General features: G+C 37.1%; 1 protein-coding gene across 7 annotated transcripts in view; it reads left to right on the forward strand.

Annotated features, from left to right (window-relative positions):
• The window catches only part of Srpk2 (SRSF protein kinase 2), a 191,658-nt gene that overhangs the window by 109,603 nt on the left and 60,386 nt on the right, over positions 1-21,669 (forward strand). For all 7 annotated transcript variants that reach the window (XM_048339832.1, XM_048339834.1, XM_048339833.1 and 4 more), the window contains one exon: positions 13,944-14,101. In XM_048339832.1, coding sequence (XP_048195789.1) covers positions 13,944-14,101 — 158 coding nt within the window. The remainder of the gene's footprint in view (positions 1-13,943; positions 14,102-21,669) is intronic.

The raw sequence follows: 21,669 nt of genomic DNA on the forward strand, positions 1-21,669 counted from the left end.
GGCAGGCACTCTTGCCACTAGGCTATATCCCCAGCCCCAATTTAGAAATTCTTAACATCTAAGAATAACAGAATCTTTGCATGCTTTTTGTTTTTGCATTGTTAGAGATGAAACCTAAGGCCTGAAGCTCACAAGTATACACATTTGTCTTCTCTTTAATTTTTTTTTTTTTGTGTGCACACACACATGCAAGAAGGTCCTAGAGCTTAAACTCATGGCCTGGGGGCTGTCCCTGAGCTATTTTGCTCAAGGCTAGCTCTCTAACCCTTGAGCTACAGCTCTACTTTTGGCTTTTTGGTGGCTGAGGAGATGAGTCGCCTAGACTTTGTTTCTCAGATCTCAGCCTCCTGAGTATCTGGGATTATAGGCATGAGCCACTGGCGCTTGGCTGAGGGATAACAGTTTTAAAAATTATGCAGATATAGCTGGTTACTTGTGACTCATGCCTATAATCTTTGCTACTCAGAGGGCTGAGATCTGAGGATCATGGCTTGAAGAATTTTGGGCAGAAAAGTCCACAAGACTTATCTCTAGTTAACCAGTAAAAAGCTGGAAGTGGAAGTGTGGCTCAAGTGGTAGAGTGCCTCACTTAATGCAGAAAAAGCCAAGCAAGAGCTTGAGGATTTAAGTTCAAGCCCTAAAACTGATATACCCATGAATTATGCTGATAGAGGAAGAAAATAACACAACAACATCCAAGTGTGTGGGAGCACCTGTCCTCAAAGCAGGCAGGGCTGTAGGTTGTAGCAGCTGATAATTATTGAGCTCCTTTGATCCTGTTCAGTCTGACACTGTCTGCCTGAAGAGAGCTTGATGTTCCACAACTTGAGGGCTCAGTCTGGGAACCTGCCTCCCCACCTTCAGATGCCATTTGTAAACTGCAGGTTGTTATAATGACACTTCTGACTTTCAAGTTTAGATTCTGTTGATTTGCTAGAGTGGTTCATAGAACTCAGTTATAGCATAAAGAATATTTCAAAGGATGTGAATGAAGAGATGCATGGAGAAAGCTGTGGAAGAATGGATGCTGAGTTTCATTCTGTGTCTTCTTTGGATATATTACCTACCAGGAACCTTCATGTGGTTAGCAGTTCAGAGATTCTCTGAATCCTTTCTCTTAGGAATGTTAAGGAAGCTTCATTACATAAGCATGATTGACTAAATGTTTGATCTTTGGTGATCAGCTTCACTACCAGTTCTTTTCTTTTTTTTTGCCAGTCCTGGAGTTTTGGAGTCAGAGCCTGAGCACCGTCCTTGGTGTCTTTTGCTCAAGGCTAGCACTCTACCTCTAAGCCACAGCGTCACTTATGGCTTTTTCTGTTTAAGTGGTGCTGAGGAATTGAACCCAGGGCTTCATGCATGCTAGGCAAGCAGTCTTCCGCTAAGCTACAATCTCAGCCCCTAATTACCAGTTTTTATACAATCATCTTGAAGGCTGATGTTATAGAGATGAAAGCCCAACCTTTTAACACTATCTTGGTCTCTCCTATAAACAGCCCCCACCCTGAGGCTACTTAATGCTACCAACCATCTGTCAACTCATTAACAACACTTACTGCTTTCAAGATCCCAACGATTTTAGGAGTTCTATGCCAGGAAAATGGAGCTTAAGACTAATATTTCACAATATCACAAGTTAGCACTTGATAAGAATAGAGTAGGCAAAAACTAGAGTTAAAAACTTAGTGATTTTTTCTGTGAGAAATTGTTAGAATATTGACTTCAGTTATTGCAGGTTGTACGTTTCAAACATTGATTATATAGTGCTCTTAATATTTTTATAAAAGCATTTTCTACTTGTAAAGTTACAAGTCATTCTAAGGAAGGGAGAAGTGATTTGTTCAGTGCCTTAGCAAAGTGTTTTTTTTTTGTTGTTGTTGTTTTGTTTTTTAAAGAACAAGGATTGAACCTAAGACCTCTCACATTGAATGCTAGACCAAGTGCTCTGTCATTTGTACCACACAACAGCTCCTTTTATATTTTGTTTTTGAGAAAAGATCTCTAACTTTGCCGGGGCTTTCCTCAAAATTCCTAGTATCTGGAATAGTACTACCTCCATGTCTGGCTAACTTTGTAATTTAAATGTCTCTAATCTTTGATCTGTTAATATTATTTTTGATTCTGTGCCCTAAAAAAATACTGTTTATGTAGGGTAGATAAAGGTTCACTGCAAATATGTTTTTCACAGTATTTACAATCTTCTCTATACTGGAAACAGTAAAGGAATTGGTAAGTAGAGCTGTATGATAAAGCAGTCTGTTCCTTTTAACACGATCCAGGTGTGGTGTAATACTGGCCCTTGGGAGGCTAAGCTAGGAGGGCTTGAGAATTCAAGACCAGCTTGGGTTTGGCTACATGATGAGATCTTGTCTCCAACACAAACTTGTTTAAAAGGGGGAGGATTTCTATAGTTTTTTGTCTGTTTTTTTTTTTTTTTTTTTTTTTTTTTTTACTATCAGCATCTTTTGTTTTAATGCATACTATTTAAAGAACATTTAAAATACTTAGATTGTATTTCTTTTCATAATTTAGTGATAAGCACTTTAACTTTGAAGATGTTTTATTTTCTTTTAGACTTTTAATCTCAGTAGTCCAACTCAGTGATTAGGAAAATGCTTTATATATATATTAAAAAAAATCACTGGAAACAGCCTTTTAATGAAGTAAATTCAAAGCAAATTCATGTTATTTGGTTTAGAAAAATCAGAAGTTATATAGTTTTTTTTTATAAGAAAAGTATTTTTGAGGGCTGGGGATATGGCCTAGTGGCAAGAGTGCCTGCCTCGTATACATGAGGCCCTGGGTTCGATTCCCCAGCACCACATATACCGAAAACGGCCAGAAGTGGTGCTGTGGCTTAAGTGGCAGAGTGCTAGCCTTGAGCAAAAAGAAGCCAGGGACAGTGCTCAGGCCCTGAGTCCAAGTCCCAGGACTGCCCCCCCCCCCCAATTTTTTTTTTGAGAGTAATTTCTATTCTGTGAAATATATTTACATAAAAATTGGGAGGAAATACATGGACTATGGCTTATTTCTGGAGATTAGGGCTGTAATCAGTTTGTTTATAGCTCTATGATGTACAGATTTTAAATAATGAACAAGTATCTATTTGTAATCTGAAGGAAAATGCTACTTTCCAGCTGAAAAACAACAAGTTACATACCTCTGTTTTGGAAAATTGGCTCTGATTAAGGAAGGTGGATTGAATGGACATTGCAGAAGATGGAATTTGGACTATTTCTGGCAGTGGGAATGGACAGGGATGCACCATAGGAAAAGCAATATTATGATTCAGGGATTAATTAGGGAAAGCAAATGAGAGAATGCTCTGTGACATCAACCTTGAGAAATAGGCATGTTTCTACATGGAGGGTGTTAACATCAATCATGTTTAGACCAGAATGCTTTTCTGGAATTTTTTAGAATGCATTTCTGAATTGGCTAATACAGTTTATGGTATAATCCCACATTTGAGTGGACTAATCAAAACGTTTTATTTGTAGCTGATTAAAAACTGTGGTTAGTTTAATAACTTAAAAATACTTGTAAAAGTAGAGGTCCTATTACTATAATTTGTGGATTATTATAAATTTAGATTTTTATCTGCCTTTTCTTGCCTGTGTCTATGTTTATCTTCTTTTCTTGCTTATAGCTGGATCTTAGGCACACTTGGGTCAATTTCAGGTAGGCATCAGTTAGAGATGGTAATGGCTCCTTACAATAATGATACATCACATGGGTGTGAGTTACATGTGCCCAGGCCACATTCCAAACCTACCATGTCAGAATCTCTTTGTTCTAGCTTTTGCCTTTTGAAAAAACTCCCTTATGGTTGTGGTGTATCGTCTTATTTAAGATTTCTTGTGTTATAAATATTTAAAAAATAAATTAATTTAATGTTGCATTTTATTTTCTATCACATAAACTTTGAATTCTTTATGCAAGTGTGTCAAAACATTATCATACTCTTTCTAGCATTTTTGTCACTATTTTTCTGTGTACCTTCTTTGCCAGCAAAAGACAATGAGCCCTTTCTGCTTCTATACCTGTGCTCCTATACCTCCTATACATGTGCCTCTTCCCTAGATGTGTCTGGAGCTTGGTCTATTGCCAGTTTTTCTTCCTCGAATATTGATTCAATTCTCTATTTTCTTTAAGCATTCCTACAGATTCAATTAGAGAACATTTCTGCCTTTTGGTATATTTTGCTTTTGTTTTTTGATATGCTGGAAATTATATTAGTATTGAAAATGGAATATTTGGATATGTCCTGAGTTTAAAACTTTACGTTTACAAATACTTTATGATTTATTTTTATTTTTGGTGCTGGTACTGAGGCCTAGGCATTTTACCATAGTGTTTTTGCTTAAGACTGGCACTCTACCACTTCCAAGTGATGAATTGGAGATAAGAGTGTCACAAACTTTCCTGCCTGGCTTGGCTTTGAACTGTGTTCTTCATATATCAGTCTCTTGAATGGAAGGGTTATATAAAATTAGAGTTTGCCTATTTTAGGCATATAGATCCAAGGAGTCATGAATATATACTTAATTTATTTAATCACAATTGTGAGGAAACATTTTTATTAATATCAAAAGTTCTCTGATTCCTTTTGGAGCTGCTGATCTCCCATGCTCCTTTGCTTTTGACAATTCTTGATTAGTTGTCTATTACTATAGCCTTGCTTTCAAAAATGGTTTTATGTGCAGTGTAATTTTGTTCTGCTTCTTTTACATAGTATAGTGCTTTTGAGTTCATGATTGTATTTAGGTTCATTATATCCTTGCGGATTAGTATTCCATTATTTAGTCACAATTCTTTCTATGGTGATTTTTCTTGTTCCTTTTTTTATGAGCGTGGTGAAATATTACTTGGTTAGGCTTTGCTTTGACATCTAATATCCAAACTGCATGGACACATATTTTGTTGTTGTTTAAAAGTACATTAAGCACTGGGTATCAGTGGCTCACAGTGTAACCCTAACTACTCAGGAGGCTGAGATCTGAGGATTGCAGTTCAACCTCAGCCTAGGCAGGAAAGTTCTTGAGACTCTTTATTTCCAATGAACCAATCAAAAAGCCAGAAGTGGACCTGTGGCTCAGCCTTGAGCACAGAAAGCTCAGGGATAACACCTAGGCCCTGAGTTCCAAAACCCCAGGACTGTCTCTTCCCTATTCTCCCCCGAAAGTACATTAAAGTATAAAAGAAAAAGGGCTATATAAAATTAATTTTAGTGGCTGTATATATGCCATAGTAACCTTTCTTGGTGTAAATCTGGAACTACCTTCCTTAGAATCTCCTGATGTACTTATCAAACATGCAGATGCCTGACCTTGACTGAGTCATTTTCTCTGTGATGGGTAAATCTAAATGCCCCAACTGCTTATACTACTGGAGGCTCCTCTCATCCCTACTGAGTGTGCTTCCTAAATTTTTCTTGTTCAAACCTGTGTCAGCTACCTGCTACCTACTATGCCTTCCATTAGGTCTACTGGCTCAGCAGGAGATCCAATTCCTTTTTGAAATTGAGAACTAGAAATATTTTCCTATTCTACTTTAGGAATTTTGTAATAAAAGTTAGTTCCTGCCTTTCTACTTACACCATGTCCTTACACAAGTTATTCAACCTCGTGTCACTGATTCTCATCTGTAAAATAGAGTGGATAATAGTACTTTTGTAGTAGAGTTGTTTGAAAGTTGAGGTAATATGATTAAAGTGCTTAGATAGCATCATGGAATTGAAAGTGTTTGCTTTTTAAAATGCTGTTATATATAATGTGCTTGTTGCCAGGCTGGAGATAGACACTCTATCTTCTGAGTTATGATTACTAGTTAAGAATCATCAAACTTATTTGCTCATTTTCTGTCTCCCTGAAATAAATTTTGTAGAAATTTTTTGAAGGGTATGTGGACAACAAACTTGTTTTCTTATTTGAAAATACATTTTATTTATACATTGCATACTTACTAGCTATACTAGCATGAACAGTTAATTGTTCTCAGTACTTTGATGGTGTACTACTGTTGCTTGACTTCTCTGTGTCTTTTGAGACATCTAGTTACAATATAATTGTTGTTCCTTATAGAAAATATGCCTTTTTTTTCTTGCTGTTTTTGCTTTGGTGTTCTTCACTTCTACTGTATTGGGACTTTCTCTGGTTTAGCATACTTTGTCTTTCTGCATCAAAGTTACATTCTTTATCAATTCCTAGCAATTCTCAGACATTATTTCTTTTACTAGTGACCTCTTTCCTATATTTCGTCTTCTCTAAGAACCTCAAATAGTATATAGATTAGAACTTTTCACTAGGTAATCTATTTGTTTCTTTTTGTTTGTTTGTTTTGGTCTTGGAGGGAACTCAGTTGCTGTCCCTGAGCTGGTTTTTGCTCAAAGTGCTTTTTTACTACTTGAGTCAGCTCCAATTACATATGTTTTTGATGGCTAATTGGAGTTAAGAGTCTCATGGACTTTCCTACCCAGTCTGGTTTTAAACTTCCATCCTAACATCTCAGCCTCCAGAATAGATAGGATTACATGCATGAGCTGCAAGTGGCTCAAGTTTTCTTTCCTATGTTTAGTCTACATATCTTTATGATGCATTGTTGTTGGCTTCCTCAGATTCCTTTTTCAGTCTCTTGTCTAATCAGTTCATCAAGCTTAACATATTTCTTTCCTGCTCATGCATTAGTTCTCTTGTTTTTATCAATGTTACGCACCTACAGGCAGTCCTTCATATCTGTGAATTCTGTGTCTACAGAATGAGTCAACTGTGGGTGGAAAATACCAAAGTCTGAGAGATTATGTTTATATAAACATTTACAGAATTTTTTCTTGTCATAGTCCCTAAACAACTATTTACATAGTATTTACATTCTTTTGGCATTGTAACTAATGTAGAGATGATGATTTTAAAGTATATAAGACAGGGAAGAGGTAACAAGTTAGACAAGAAATGTACTCACTACCTTACATATGGAAGGTAGTCAACCCTCTGTACATCACCTTTACAATAAAAATAAATTTAAAAAACAGTATATGAGAGGATAGCTGGGTGCTGATGGCTCACATCTGTAATCCTAGCTACTCAGGAGGCTGAGATCTGAGGATCAGCCAGCCTGGGCAGGAAAGTTGTGAGACTATCTCCAATAAACTACTCAGAAGAAGCCTGAAGTGGCTCAGTGGCTCAAGTGCTAGAGCACTAGCCTTGAACAAAGGAAAAGGAAGCCCAGGGACAGAGCCCAGGCCCAGAGTTCTTCAAGCCCCAGGATCACAAAAAATAAAAATAAAATATATGAGACGATGTGAGTATATTACATTTGAATACTATGCCATTTAATATGAAGGACTTAAATTGTTCCCTTTTGTAAAACTCACGTGTCTCCTAAAACCAGTACCCTATTCATGTCACAGGACCACTATACTTAACTTTATAGTCTCGTTTGTAAAACTAGTATCTGAAGTTTTGTTTTGCTGTGATTTCTTTTGGCTTACTCATAAGTGTGGTTTCCTTGTGTACTTGATTTTAAAATATGTGAACTCATATTTTGTAGATTGTAATTACTGAGTTTCTCTGAGAATCCAGATTGAGGCTGTATTTGATTGGTTTTTACTTCCTCTAGGCATCTTGGATGCCACCAACTCAAAATCACTAAATTTTTTTGTCTTAGGGCTTTCCAAGACTAAGAAGTGGTTGCAAATTCAAATGCTAACTCTTCAGAAGGAAAGTGTGACATTGTGATTTCTATAACTGTAGCCACTCAGGAGGCTGAGATCTCAGGATCCAGATTCAAAGGCAGCCCGGAACAGCCAAGGATGACCTCAGCTTCTTTGCATTGATTTTTTTTTGGGGGGGGGGGCGGTGGGCACTGTCCCTAAGCTTTTTGGCTCAAAGCAGTGTTCTATCTCTTGAGGCACAGCTTTTTTAATTTTTATTTTTGGTTAATTGAAGAGTCTCATAGGCTCTGCATAGGCTCTACATTTCCTACATAGGCTGGCTTTTGAACTGTGATCCTCAGATCTCATGTTTCTCAGTAGCTAGGATCACAAGCATGAGCCACAGTGCCTGGCTCCTACATTGTTCATTTTGAGATCATTTTGAGATATGGTCTTGCTTCCTTACCCGAGTTAAGTGCCTGAATAGAGATTCTTCTGTTCATTTGTATCCCACCATACCTAGGATGACAAATATATCCTACTATGCTAGTTTCTTTTATTGAAATGATGTCTTGTAGACTTTTTTCCCCCCTAATTGGCCTGGAAATTGGAGCCTCATGGTCTCATCCTCCCAGGTAGCTAGGATGACAGACATGAGCCACCTCTCTCTACATCGTACTCTTGAGATCATAATTAAATAATTCTACATTATCTACCTGTCCATCTGTCTGTCCATCCATCCATCCACCCATTGTCATTTGAAGCATCCACTTCCAGTCTTTTGTTGTTAGTTTTTGAGATGGGAAGCCCACATTCATGCCTGGGCTAAAGAAGACCTTTCTGCCCTGGCTAGCTTTGAACTATGATTCTCTAGGTTTTAGCCTGACAGGCATAAGCCACCAATATCCAGTTTACTCAGCATAATGTTTTTAAGAGTCACGCATATTACATTTTGTATCAATACTTTTATTATTATTTTAAGGATAATACATCTTATATAGCTGCTTATGTTCTTTCTGGCTTTTATTATGACTAAAGTGCTACTAGGAAATCTCATGGATAAGACCTAGAAATAGAATTTCTGGGTCATATGGTAGCTCTGTATTTAATTTTTAGAGGGGTTTCAGATCCTTGCTGATTAACTGCTTAATACTGCATATTCAACAGTAGTATAGGAGGGGTCCAGTTTCTTCATCCTCCCCAATATTTATTATTTTCTGGCTTTTTGATTATAGGCAAGTATGAGGTGGTATCTCATTTGGGTTTTGATTTCCTTTTCCCTAGTGATTTGAATATCTTTTTGTGTTTGGATCATTTATATAGCCTCTTCGTGAAATTTTGGTCCTTTATGTTTTTTGTTTGTTCTGTAGTTCTAAAGACTGAACCCATTTCCTGGAGCATGATAGTCAAGTGTTCTATCACTGAGCTACATTCCCAGCCCTTTTATACATTTTTCAAATTTGTCTTTTTACTTCTTAATTGTATCAAAAATATATAAAGGATACAAGTCTCTTTTTAGTTATATAATATCCTTCTTTTTAGTGGCTTTTTATTTTCTTGATGGTGCTTTTTGAAATAGAAAAGATTTTGCAATGAAGTCTGATTTATTTTTTATTGTTTATGCTTTTGATGCTGTATCTAAGCAACATTGCCTAACTCAAGATCATGAAAATTATCTCTTTATTTTCCTTCTAAGAGTTTAAGTCCTTGATCCATTTTCAGCTAATATTTGTATATGTATGTGAGTAGATGTCTACCTTCATTTTTGACAGCGCTAGGGTTTGAACTCAGGGCCTTGTCCCTTGTTAGGGTAGGTTCTTTAACATTTGAGTTATACTTCTAGTTTTTTTGGTGGTATTTTTCTGTTGGAGCTTTTGTCTTTTCAGGGCTGGACTGGACCATGATCCTCATACTTATGCCTCCCATATAGTTGGGATTATAGACTTTTATCACCTTCACCTTGCCTGGTTTAATTGTTAAGATGGAGTCTTGTTAATGTTTTGTTTCACTGGCCTGCAACTTCAATTCTCCCAAGATCTGTATGCTGAATAGCTGAAGGCATATATGCCACTGTGGCTGGCCCCTAAAATAGCTTCTTTTATGGTTTTCTTTTCTTTCTTTCTTTTTTTTTTGCCAGCCTTGGGAACTGAACTCAGGATCTGGACACTGTCTTTGAGCTTCTTTTTGCTCAAGGCTAGCACTCTACCACTTGAGCCACAGCACCACTTCGGCTTTTTTCTGTTTATGTGGTACTGAGGAATCAAACCCAGGGCTTCATGCATGCTAGGCAAGCATTCTACTCCCAAGCCACATCCCCAGCCCTTTTATGGTTTCTTTAGGATTATTGCAAGTTATCTCTTTTTGAAATCTGATTCAGATTGTGCATATGGTGAGGTAACTTGTTTTCTCTTGACCTTGTAGAGTCTAAAATCCAGTTGAGTTTTAATAAGGCTCTGTCGTACTTTAGAAGAATCCATCTTTCAGAAGAGGCTAGCTTTCATGAGAGATGGCACAGATTTATATGCCTGCCCCTAAGAGAAACTTACTGACGTTTTTCTTCCTTTTAGGCAGTAGCAGGATTTGGATGGGTTGAAAAAGAGTCATATCTACATCATTTGACTGTGTTATATTGAACTCTTATTTGCTATAATGAGCATAATGATTTGAGGATGGGGATCAGTTATAAAGTAGGTCATTTACATTATATTAGGAAAAACAATATCCACTCATATGAATATGATTTTGTGTAATCTGAATATGAGGCCAAGCTGCCACTCCATATAGTTTATAATAACTTTTTTTTTTTTTGCCAGTCCTGGGGCTTGAACACAGGGCCTGAGCCCTGTCCCTGAGCTTTTTTGCTCAAGGCAGGCTAGCCTCTACCACTTGAGCCATAGCTCTACTTCTGGTTTTTTCTGTTGATGTGATATTGAGGAATCGAACCCAGGGCTTCATAGATGCTAGGCAAGCACTCTACCAATAAGCCACATTCCCAACCCAACATTTTTCTTTTTAAAATTTTAATTTTATTGTCAAGGTGATGTACAAAGGGGTTACAGTTACATATGTAATAAGGTAATGAGTACATTCCTTGTTGAACATTGTTACCTCTTAAGGCAGTCACATAGACCTATGCCATACTTTTCTGGGGATCTAAAGTAATCCTGTTCAGTAGAAATACAAATTAAATCTTCTTTCTGATTTAAGATTCCAGTAACCACATTTAAAAAGATAAATGGAGTCCAGTGAAATTAAAAGTCTGTAATATACTTTAACTCATGTATACAAAACTAACCTTATAAGTATAAGATTTTTGTACTAAGCCTTGGAAATCAAGTATAAAATCAGTTGTTTTGAACTTAAAACACATCTCAATTTGAACTTGTCACATTTTATGTGCTCAGTACCTTTCTGTGGCCTATAGTCATTGTATTGTGTAGCACAGTGCTAATTGTTTTGATACTTTGCTATACCTTTCTGTGCATCATGGTATCCTGACTTAACCCTTTAACTTGGTAGAACTGGCTTTTGAGAAGGTTTCTACTTGCCATTCAATGTAGTTCTCACTGGAAAATGCAAAGTGTCTAATAATTTTGTTATATGATGTGGGCAGATCAGGGGTTGGGTAAAAAATTAATGAAAGCCCACATTATAATTAAAGTGCCTGAGCACCATAAGTGCTCAGACACTGAAAATTAGTCCTTTATTCTTATTCACTGATATAGACCATTCATAAGGCTGCTATATAGAAAATACTACTGGTGCAATAATTCCCCGTGGAAATACTTTGCATTTCCCCTATCCTTCCAGGATATTTATTAATATCTGAACATGGTTTTGGGTTTTGTTTTGGCTTTTAGGTCATAACTTTAGGGGAGGGTGCTACTGACACACGGGCTAAAGGCCAGGGATGTTAATGAGTATTCTACAGAGCACCAAGTAGTCCCTCCAGCAATGAATTACTTGGCCTAGGTGTTAGTAATGCCAAGCATTATACCTTGAGTGTCTTGCACTTTAGAGCAGGTACCACCTTCTCCCCTCTGTCCCCTTTATTAACTAGTTTCTATAATGAATGAAAACTTTTAAATTTAGATAATTTACTATCTTTGTTTTAAGTGGAAAATTTCTGGGTTAGGAAAAAATAGCCAGATTTCAAAGTATCTCTGAGCAAAGTCATCGTGCAGGCTTTTGTCACACATAAAGAATGGTAATACATTCTTTTCAGACCCATCTCTATTTTCTCAGGGGCAGAGTGAGTTTGGCAGTTCATCTCCTGTCTGTCTACTCTTCACAACTTCCTTATAACCTGGGACCATTCTACGTCTACCAGGTCACATCTGTTTAAAAGAAAATGAGCATATATAGATCTGCCAGATTGTTGCCCTTCTCCTAATGCCTGTTGGAGTTTTTTTGTTTTTTAACATATTATAGAAGTGATGTGTCATTGTGATTATTCCCTTGTGCTGTGCAGTCATGACTGATGCTCTTTCAGAATGCTTTTGCCACCACTTCTAATGTCTAATACCTAGGGAGCTGTAAATCAATACAAGCCATTGTTTGTTTATTCCTCCTAGTATTTGCCTTTCAGTTTTCATGTTATGGGCAATCCCTCCTTCTTTCTTGCTTCTTAATATTTTTGTACCACCCATCTTTCTCCTCTTTCTTCAATTGTGGCACTTGGGGTTTCTGAAGGCTTGCCACATACTTTAGCTACAGTTAACATATGCTAAAGTCAACATAATATAAAGACTATTGGGAATTTCAGATTTGGTAAAGGTTTTGAGGTCCAATTTAGAGCAATGGTCCTTCAAAGTAGCCAAGGATGAGCAAGCAGCCCCTCCTCTGCCAGCCGACCTTGTCAGGGTTTCAGGGCTGTTAAGCAAGCTTTGGCTTTGTGCCCTGTACTGTGCTACATTGAAGAGAAGAACAATAGGCACTCATATTTCCATTGCACAAGGAGCAGTTCTGACCTCAAAGGAAATCTAGATGCTTTTAGAAAATACATCAGACCAGGCAAAATATGGCCCATGATCTCTATATTGATGCCACTTGAATTTTCCTTGCTTTCTGCAACTAGCGAACGCCCCCCATTTCATCCTGCTAATACTACCTCCTCAAAACAACCACATCAGCCAAATTGTCATTGCCCCATCACAATTTATTTGTTCCTGCTTGACTTTTTACCTATACTGCTGGTGCCAGTGCAGGGAGAGCAGTAGTGGTCCTATCAGGAAGCACTCTGCTTTAGAGCCAGATGGGCTTCTGGCATCCATATTGAGAAACAAGGTTTATGTTTTCCCCACTGGGACCTAGTTAGAAATAGTAATTAACTTTTATAGTAAGTGCTAGCTTAATTCTATAGCATCCTTCTGTCTGAATAGGAATCTATGCAGTTGTAATTAGTGTGTACTACGTGAGTTATTTTACATATCATAAAGTTTGCATTGTTAACCCTCCAAATGTTTTTTTCTTATATCCTGGATTTTTCTGTCCTTTGCAAAGGAGTATACTAAACATTTAATCTTTTTGTTTTTTATAACAAATTATAATGACCTTTGCAAATCATGTAGAGTATACAGATTGTATTTGTGTTTGATCAACAGTAGCTCTTATCTTTAATTTCTTATTTTGGCATTATTCTTTTTTGTTTGTGCTTTTGTTTTGTTTTCTTTAAGTGCTTGGAATCGTAACACAGTGTTTTGCACACGCTAGGCAAATGCTTTACAACTGAGTTGTATCCCCAGACTTCAGGCAATGTTTTTGAAGCAAGGGTGATACATAAATGAATTATTAAATTAAAATGCTACATTTTAAGTATAGTATGTATTAATCACTTTTTCTGAGTTTTTAGAAGCCTAATTTCATACTTTTTGTATGGGAAGGAAATGCTAATTTTTCAAACAAGGGAAGGCAAACCCCTTAATAAGTTGAGAACTGTTTGGGCCTTTTCTAATTCCCATGGGATGCTTTCTAACTAATAGAGTTGTATATTTTGGGGTATTCTTTCATTTCATTGAAATCTTATAGTATTGTCAAACCTTAAGAAATATTGTAGGTCTGAGTAAAAAGATGATTGTAAACATACTCCACAGTTACTAAAGGAGTAGTTTCCCCCTTCTGACTTGTATGGTAAAGCATTACTTGAATTCAGTTAGGATGGGTAGGGTGATATTAATCAGCATTTCTTGTTTGTGTTTGGCACATTCCATTTTTTCCCATATTAAAAAAATACTCTCACATGTGTCTATAATCTTATATATATGAATAAGTGGACATTTTCTTGCCATTTCAGGCCGGAGCCTCAACAGAAAGCTCCTTTAGTTCCTCCTCCTCCTCCTCCACCACCGCCACCACCACCTCCGCTGCCAGACCCAACACCCCCAGAGCCAGAGGAGGAGATCCTGGGATCAGATGATGAGGAACAGGAGGACCCTGCGGATTACTGCAAAGGTGATAATCATTGTGTAGCTTCCTGTTCTCATAGGCTACCCAATATATTTTTGTGGAGAATGGGCAAAAGAAGTTTATGATTAAATTTAATAACTAATAATTTTATAAATTAATTAAAGTTTTATTTATTTTATTTTATTTTTGCCAGTCCTGGGGTTTGGACTCAGGGCCTGAGCACTGTTCCTGGCTTCTTTTGCTCCAGGCTAGCACTCTACCACTTGAGCTACAATGCCACTTCCAGCTTTTTTTGTTTATGTGATGCTGAGGAATTGAACCCAGGGCTTCATACATGCTAGGCAAGCACTCTACCGCTAATCCACATTCCAAGCCCTAAATTAAAATTTTAATAAATTAAATTTAAAAATTTATTAAATTAGCCTGCTTGTTCCTTGACTACAAAATGCTATCAGAAAACATAGGAAATGGAAACTTGAGATAGACGTATGTACATTTGTATCTACATACTGTGGATATTTTCAGAACTTTGTCTGGTGTAAAGATAAGGGACATAATAAACTATCTCAAAAGATTTAGGGACAAAGAAGTACCAAACTCCAAAATTTAGATAGAAGACTGTTATATCTTGTATTTGACTTTGACTTTTCTGGCTGTTGGGCTAAATTGAATTACATAGTGCTAATTGCCTGTGGAAAGAAAGCATCCATATTTGTTTTCAAAGAAAGACTTTTACTGGTATTATACTTCATGAAAAAGAAATTCTGCTATTATGTTGCATAGTTATTTGCATAGTTATCACAGAAGACACAAATTATTCAAATGTTTTGATTCTTTTTAAAAATTGTTAATAAAGGTGATATACAGAGGGGTTGTAGTTACTTATGTCAGGTAATGAGCCTTGTATTGATTCTTTAAGACCCCCCCCCCCAAAATATCATTAAACTCCTGAAGTACAAATGTGTTGTATGATAAATATTGACAGTGTAATTAGATACCACACTTATAGAGAATTCAGTTTCTACTGGAGAAAAGAAACTTTATACTACTTATACTAAGTCCAATCTAAACTAAAAAGAAGAGAGTTTCTGTGTTCATTTAGCCACCTCTGTTTTTTACCCATTGGATTTTTAATTACCTGGATTTTTGAACTTCTGATTAATTTATTTGCTACAGATTTAAAAACATGTAAATCAGATTTCCTGTAGTATAAGAGTAATATACTAAGTGAAGTGAGCCAGACCCAAAGAAACATGGACTCTATGGTCTCCCTCATAGGGAATAATTAGCACAGGTTTAGGGAATTCACAGCAGAGGATCACAAGAGCCCAATAGCTATACCCTTATGAACACATAAAATGATGCTAAGTGAAATGAACTCCATGTTAGGGAAATGATTGTTACATCACTGTTGTAACTACTTTCAACGTGCTATGTGTAACCGTAGCTTCTATTATTATTATTATTTTTTTTTTTTTTTTGCCAGTCCTGGGCCTTGGACTCAGGGCCTGAGCACTGTCCCTGGCTTCTTCCCGCTCAAGGCTAGCACTCTGCCACTTGAGCCACAGCGCCGCTTCTGGCCGTTTTCCGTATATGTGGTGCTGGGGAATCGAACCTTAGGGCCTCGTGTATCCGAGGCAGGCACTCTTGCCGCTAGGCTATATCCCCAGCCCGTAGCTTCTATTATTGATGATTTTCTTGTATCCCCTTCCTGTGGTGTACCTGCACTATCTCTTTATCTTATCTGAGTACATTGGAAACCGTGTATACTGGTATTAAAACTAGGAAACTGAAAGGAAATACCAAAATCGAGAGACACGGTAAAAAAGACAAACGACTACAAAAGCAATACTTGCAAAACTGTTGGGTGTAAATGAAATGAACAACTCATGGGGGGGAAGGGAAAGGGGGAGGGGGGAATGAGGGAGGAGGTAACAAACAGTACAGAAAATATATCCAATGCCTAACTTATGAAACTGTAACCTCTCTGTACATCAGCTTGACAATAAAATTTAAAAACAAAACAAAACAAAAACAGAGTAAATGGCAGAAAACGCATACATAAATAAGCCATAAGGCACTTGATGAATCTTTGGGTCTGAAGTTTCTTGGTAATTTGTCACTTATCTAAATGCCCCTCCCCTCCCCTCCCCTTCCCTCCCCTCCCCTCCCCTCCCCTCCCCTCCCCTCCCGACTCCATTTTGGACTTTCTAGTTGCTTAATATTACTCTTTATAGAAGAATCATACATTTCTTGTTTTGTTTTTGTAGTATCTTATATTTGGAATCATTTTTCAGTATTTTCTTAACTTTCACAACCTTGATCGTCCTGAAGACAAATACAGTCCAGTTTATGTAATGTTTCTCAATTTGGAATACCCTAGAAGTGATGTTCATTGCACCCTATCAGTTGGCACAGTTTTGATTTAGTTTATTACAGGTGATGTTATCACTTGATTAAACTGATGTTTGCCAGATGTCTCTTAAAAAGTTACATATCCACCCTCCTTATTAATAAATACATGGTGGGAAGTTGAGATTCTATATTATATCTCAGTTAGTGCTTGTCCGAGTTGTCTGATTTTATCATAGGTAGCATGATTTGTCATAAATTTGTTTTATTCAGTGGATTATGATGAATTACTTTTGCTTTCTTCCATTATACTCTGCTGCTTAAAAATACATCAGAAGCACATTCAGATTCATGAAGAGACAAATAAGAGACCTTACTTCCCTTGGTGGACTGTGGATGCAGAATTGAACATACTGCCACCCACTTGGTAGGCAGGCTGGCATGACACTACTGAAATGACCTCCAGCCTTGTTTTTCACTGATTATTTTTATAATAGGGTCTCACTTCCCTCATAGGTGTATCTGAGCCACAATCCACCTGTTTGTAGGCTTCTTGTCATTGCTGAAACAAGGATGTACCACTGCATCCAACTTCTCTCCATACAGACTGACTCTTGCGGATGTTTCTGTTTAGTGTGGCCGGGCACTTCATTTCTTCCTATTTCAGCCTCTCATGTAGCTGAGAATGACAAGAACATACTCCCTGATATGGGTTAAGATGTCTCTCAAAGTTTTCTGCTCTGGCTGGAAGCTTGGTCTTCCTATTCTCAGTCTCCTAAGTAGTTAGAATTACAGGCATGTGCTGTGAGCACTTAGTGAAAAGACTTTCTTTTTTTTTCAGTGAAGATTTTTTTGAAATATTTTAAATTATTATTATAAAGGTGATGTATAGGTAACAATTATATTTCTTTTTGGATAACATCATCATCCTTTCCTTTGTACTCACCCAGTTTTTCCTCCCATTCCTTTCTACAAGTTATGTAGTTCATTTTCAACACAGTATAGAGTGAGTACCAATCCTGCATTTGTTCATCCCCCCCCCCCTTTTTATTGCCAGTTCTAGGGCCTGAACCTGAACTCAGTGCCTAGGCTCTGTCCCTGAGCTTCTTTTGCTCAAGGCTAGCACTCTATCCCGTGAGCCACAGCACCACTTCTGGCTTTTTCTGTTTATGTGATACTGAATCTAACTCAAGGCTGCATGCATGCTAGGCAAGCACTCTATCACTAAGTCACATTCCCAGCCCCTTGTTCACCCTTTGTCCCTCCCTCTATTTCTGTACTTCCCCTTACCCACACCTTAAGACATAAATCAACAAAGAAGACAAAAAAAAAAAAAGAAAAATACTTCTTGTTTCCTTTCCTGGAATTTGCTCCAATAAATATGTTTTATATGATCAGAGACACAAGGGTATCATGTCTTTGTGTTTCTCTCGTGAGAGTATCTCTTTGGTCCTGTATGTGAATGTCTAGAGTCCTGTACAATTTATTATATGCCAGTATGTTTTAGATCTAGCTTCTGCATATGAGAGAACTCATGTGCTATTGGTCTCCTGAGCTTGGCTGACTTTACTGAGCATGATTTGTTCTAGGTCCATCTATTTCCCTGTAAACTACATAATATGCTTTCTAATATCTGTGTAAAATTTCATTGTGTGCAAGTACCACATTTTTTGGACCCATTCATCTATTGTAGGGTATCTGGGCTGTTTTCATAATTTGGCTATTGTGAATAATGCAGCAGTGAACACAGATGTGCAAGTATCTTTACAGTATGGTGGCTGGTAATATTTTGGGTAAATGCCCACAAATGGTATGGCTGGGCTATAGGGAAGATCTATGTTTAGCTTTTTGAGGAACTTCTAGATGCTAGCTGAGGTGTTTGTACTAGTTTACATTCTCACTAACAGTGCAATAGGGTTCCTTTTTTCCCCCCATTTGTGGTTGTTCAAATTCACGGTGTTGGCCAGTCTTAACTGGGGTGAGATGGAATCTCAAAGTTGTTTTAATTTGCATTTCCTTTAAAGCCAGGGATGTTGAGCATTTCCTCATATGTATTGAAAAGACCATTTCCCAATCTAATAAGGATGTTTGTACAGAGATTTGTGTCACATCTGAAAAACTCTTATGAAACCCAGGTTGTTTTTTTGTTTGTTTGTTTTTAGTTAGGACCTACAACAGGAGATATACTTCAGGATCTTCCTGGGAGAGATTTTTTTTTTCTTCTAAACAGCAAGCTAACTTGCTTCTTCTCCAGAGAAAGACAATGTCTCTTTTCCAAGGTTGTTCACTAGAAATATCTTTCAGAGATAACCTAAATTAGTGCTTCTTCAAAGAATGCACAGAAATAAAATCACGTTCTTGCTGCCCATGTATGTGTATTTGTGTGTGTGTGTGTGTGTGTGTGTGTGTGTGTGTGTGTGTATGTATGAGTGAGAGAGTGATTAAATGGGTAGAACTTTCAATACAATGTTGAATAAGTGCTGGGTGCAGGCATCCTCATCTTGTTTCATAAGGTAAGAATTCAATCTGTTGTTATCCTTAGGTTTCCCCTAAATGTTCTTCTCTTCCTGTTTGTGTTTTTTTTTTTTTTAGAACTGTGATCAGCAACGAGTGTTTGATACCATTTTTTTATGTATCTACTGAACTGATCATAGGATTTTTTAAAAATTGTAATTATGGTGAATTAATATTGATTGGATTTTTAATATTAAGCCAAATTTGCATTCCTGGAATAAACCCCATTTGATAATGTGCTATCCTGCCTAGTCTTCTTTGTGTTGGGATTTCAGGTGTGTGCCTCTATGAGTGTCTTAAAAGTTTTGTATTTACATTTTGATCTGTAATTTTCATGTTTTTGTCTAAATGGAATTGAAGCAATGCTTTTGCTTTCATCATAGGATAAGACTGCAGTGTTTTGTCCTTTTTAGGAATAGTTTGTGTAGAATTGATAGTACTTTTATAATAATGTTTTGGGTGCTACTCTTCAGTGCTTGCACTCTTTCTTTCTTTTTTTTTGAAACTGTCTTGAACTTGTGAACCTCCTGTCAATCAAGCCTCCTGAGTGTTGGGATTACAAGTATCACCATATATTTTTATGAAAAATTTTTTTCTTCCTTAAGTGCTGGTCCTGGGGCTTGAACTTTGGGCCTGGTATTGTCCCTGAATTGCTGCTTTTTTTTTATCCCCCCCCCCCTCAAAGCTAGCACTTTACAACTTGAGCCACAGCTTGCTCTACTTTTGGCTTTTTGGTGATTAATCGAAAGAGTCTCATGGTCTTTCTTGCCCGGGCTGGCTTTAAACCATGATCCCCAGGTCTCAGTTTCTTGTGTTGCGTGGATTACAGGTGTGAGCCTCCAATGCCCAGCTTATAAAAAGTTTTTTGTTTTTTTTAAATAATGAATTTAGTTTTTAAAATGGATGTAAAAGGATGCAGGTATATATTTATTTTTAATTGAAGCTTTGGTGGCTTATGTGTTTGAAAGTATCTATATACATATCAGTAAAATATGTAGTGATGTGAACTCTTATCAGTTTTTATTTGGTAATTTGTGTTTCTTTTTTCTCTTTGTCTCGATTAGACTGGCAAGAAATGTATTATTTTTATTTTCTCAAAAAAATCACCTTTTGAATTTACTGTTTTTCATTGTTGTTTTTATCATTTTGTAAAAAGTTTTCACTGATTTCAATTAATGGCATTGTTATTTTTTCTTTAGTGCTCTTTAGGTTACATTTGCTCTTCGTTTTCTAGTTTCTTTAGGTGGAAACGGATTTGAAATCTTTTCTAATACAGCCATTCAATGCTATAATTTTTTCCTGTAAGTACTGCTTTAACAGCATTTCACAGATTGGTATGTCCAGTTTTCATTTTCACCTTGTGAAAAATATTCTCTAATTTTTTGAACTCATAAATAATTCTGAATGATGTTATCTGATTTCAAAATTTGGATCTTTTTTTGTGCTTGCTAGGCAGGAATTTTACTACTTGAACCATGGTCCCAGCCCTTTTTAGCTTTAGTATTCTTCAGGTAGGAGTCACCCTTAGACTGCCTTCCTCTTAATTATGCCTCCCATGCATAGCTGGGATAACAGGTGTAGATCATAGGACCTGACTAAAAATTGGTTTTAACTATTAATGACTTCTAATTTAATTTCATGTTGTATAAGAAAATTGTTTGTGTGACTTGAGTCTTTTTCTGTTGAAATTTGTTTTTTGTAAGTGTATACATACTGCTATTTTGATGAGCCATCTGTGTGCACTTCAAGGAGTATTATTGAGTGCAGTGTTCTGTAAGTGTCAGTTAGGTAAAAAATGGTCTACAGTGTGCTCAAATCATCATGTCCTGCTGGGAATATGGCCTAGTGGCAAGAGTGCTTGCCTTGTATACTCGAAGCCCTTGGTTCGATTCCCCAGCACCACATATATAGAAAACGGCCAGAAGTGGCGCTGTGGCTCAAGTGGCAGAGTGCTAGCCTTGAGCAAAAAGAAGCCAGGGACAGTGCTCAGGCCCTGAGTCCAAAGCCCAGGACTGGCAAAACAAACAAACAAAAAAACAACAACAAAAGCATCATGTCCTTCCTTTATTTATGCACTAGTTCTATGAATTTGGGTGACAAGGAATATCATAATCTTCAGTGAAACACAGTGTGTCTGTTACTTTACTGTGAGCAGATTTCTCTTTACCACCCCTTTTTTCTAAGATTAGTGTGTTAGGGATGATTCTCAAAGCTTTCCTTAGTTCTTTGTTAGCTTTCAGTGTTTATGTAAAGAAACCCTACTATTGGAGAATGAGAGCTTAATGTCAGCAGGAAAAGTATTTAACATGTTTTAACAGTAAAGAGAATTGGCTCAAAAATCCTTCCAGACAATTGTCCACTATGGAGGTCTGCTCCCACCCCCTTTCAGCACACCAGGTTTGAAGCCTGACCCTCAAACTTACTGGGTAGGCACCAACTTAAACTATGTCCCAGTTCAAGTTCTCATTCACTCTTACAAAGAATGTCTTTTTCTAGGCAACAAAAAGAAAGTCATATTTATTTTTTGGTCTCCCCATGTCTCCCCAAACAAAGAAGTAAAGTTTTAGATTAGTCTTCTTTGGAGTCTTGTCACTAGTATAGCAGAGCTTTAGTTGTAGGGTTTTCTTTGCTTTTTGTTGTTGTTGTCTGTTTGTGGGTTTTTTGGTGTACTGGAAGGATAGAAATAGGAGAAATCACACAGGGAAGTTAATAATTGTTTAATTGTCTATTCTGGTCTCTTTGTAATC

The sequence above is a fragment of the Perognathus longimembris genome, chromosome 2, assembly GCF_023159225.1.
Source record: "Perognathus longimembris pacificus isolate PPM17 chromosome 2, ASM2315922v1, whole genome shotgun sequence".
NCBI lineage: Eukaryota > Metazoa > Chordata > Mammalia > Rodentia > Heteromyidae > Perognathus > Perognathus longimembris.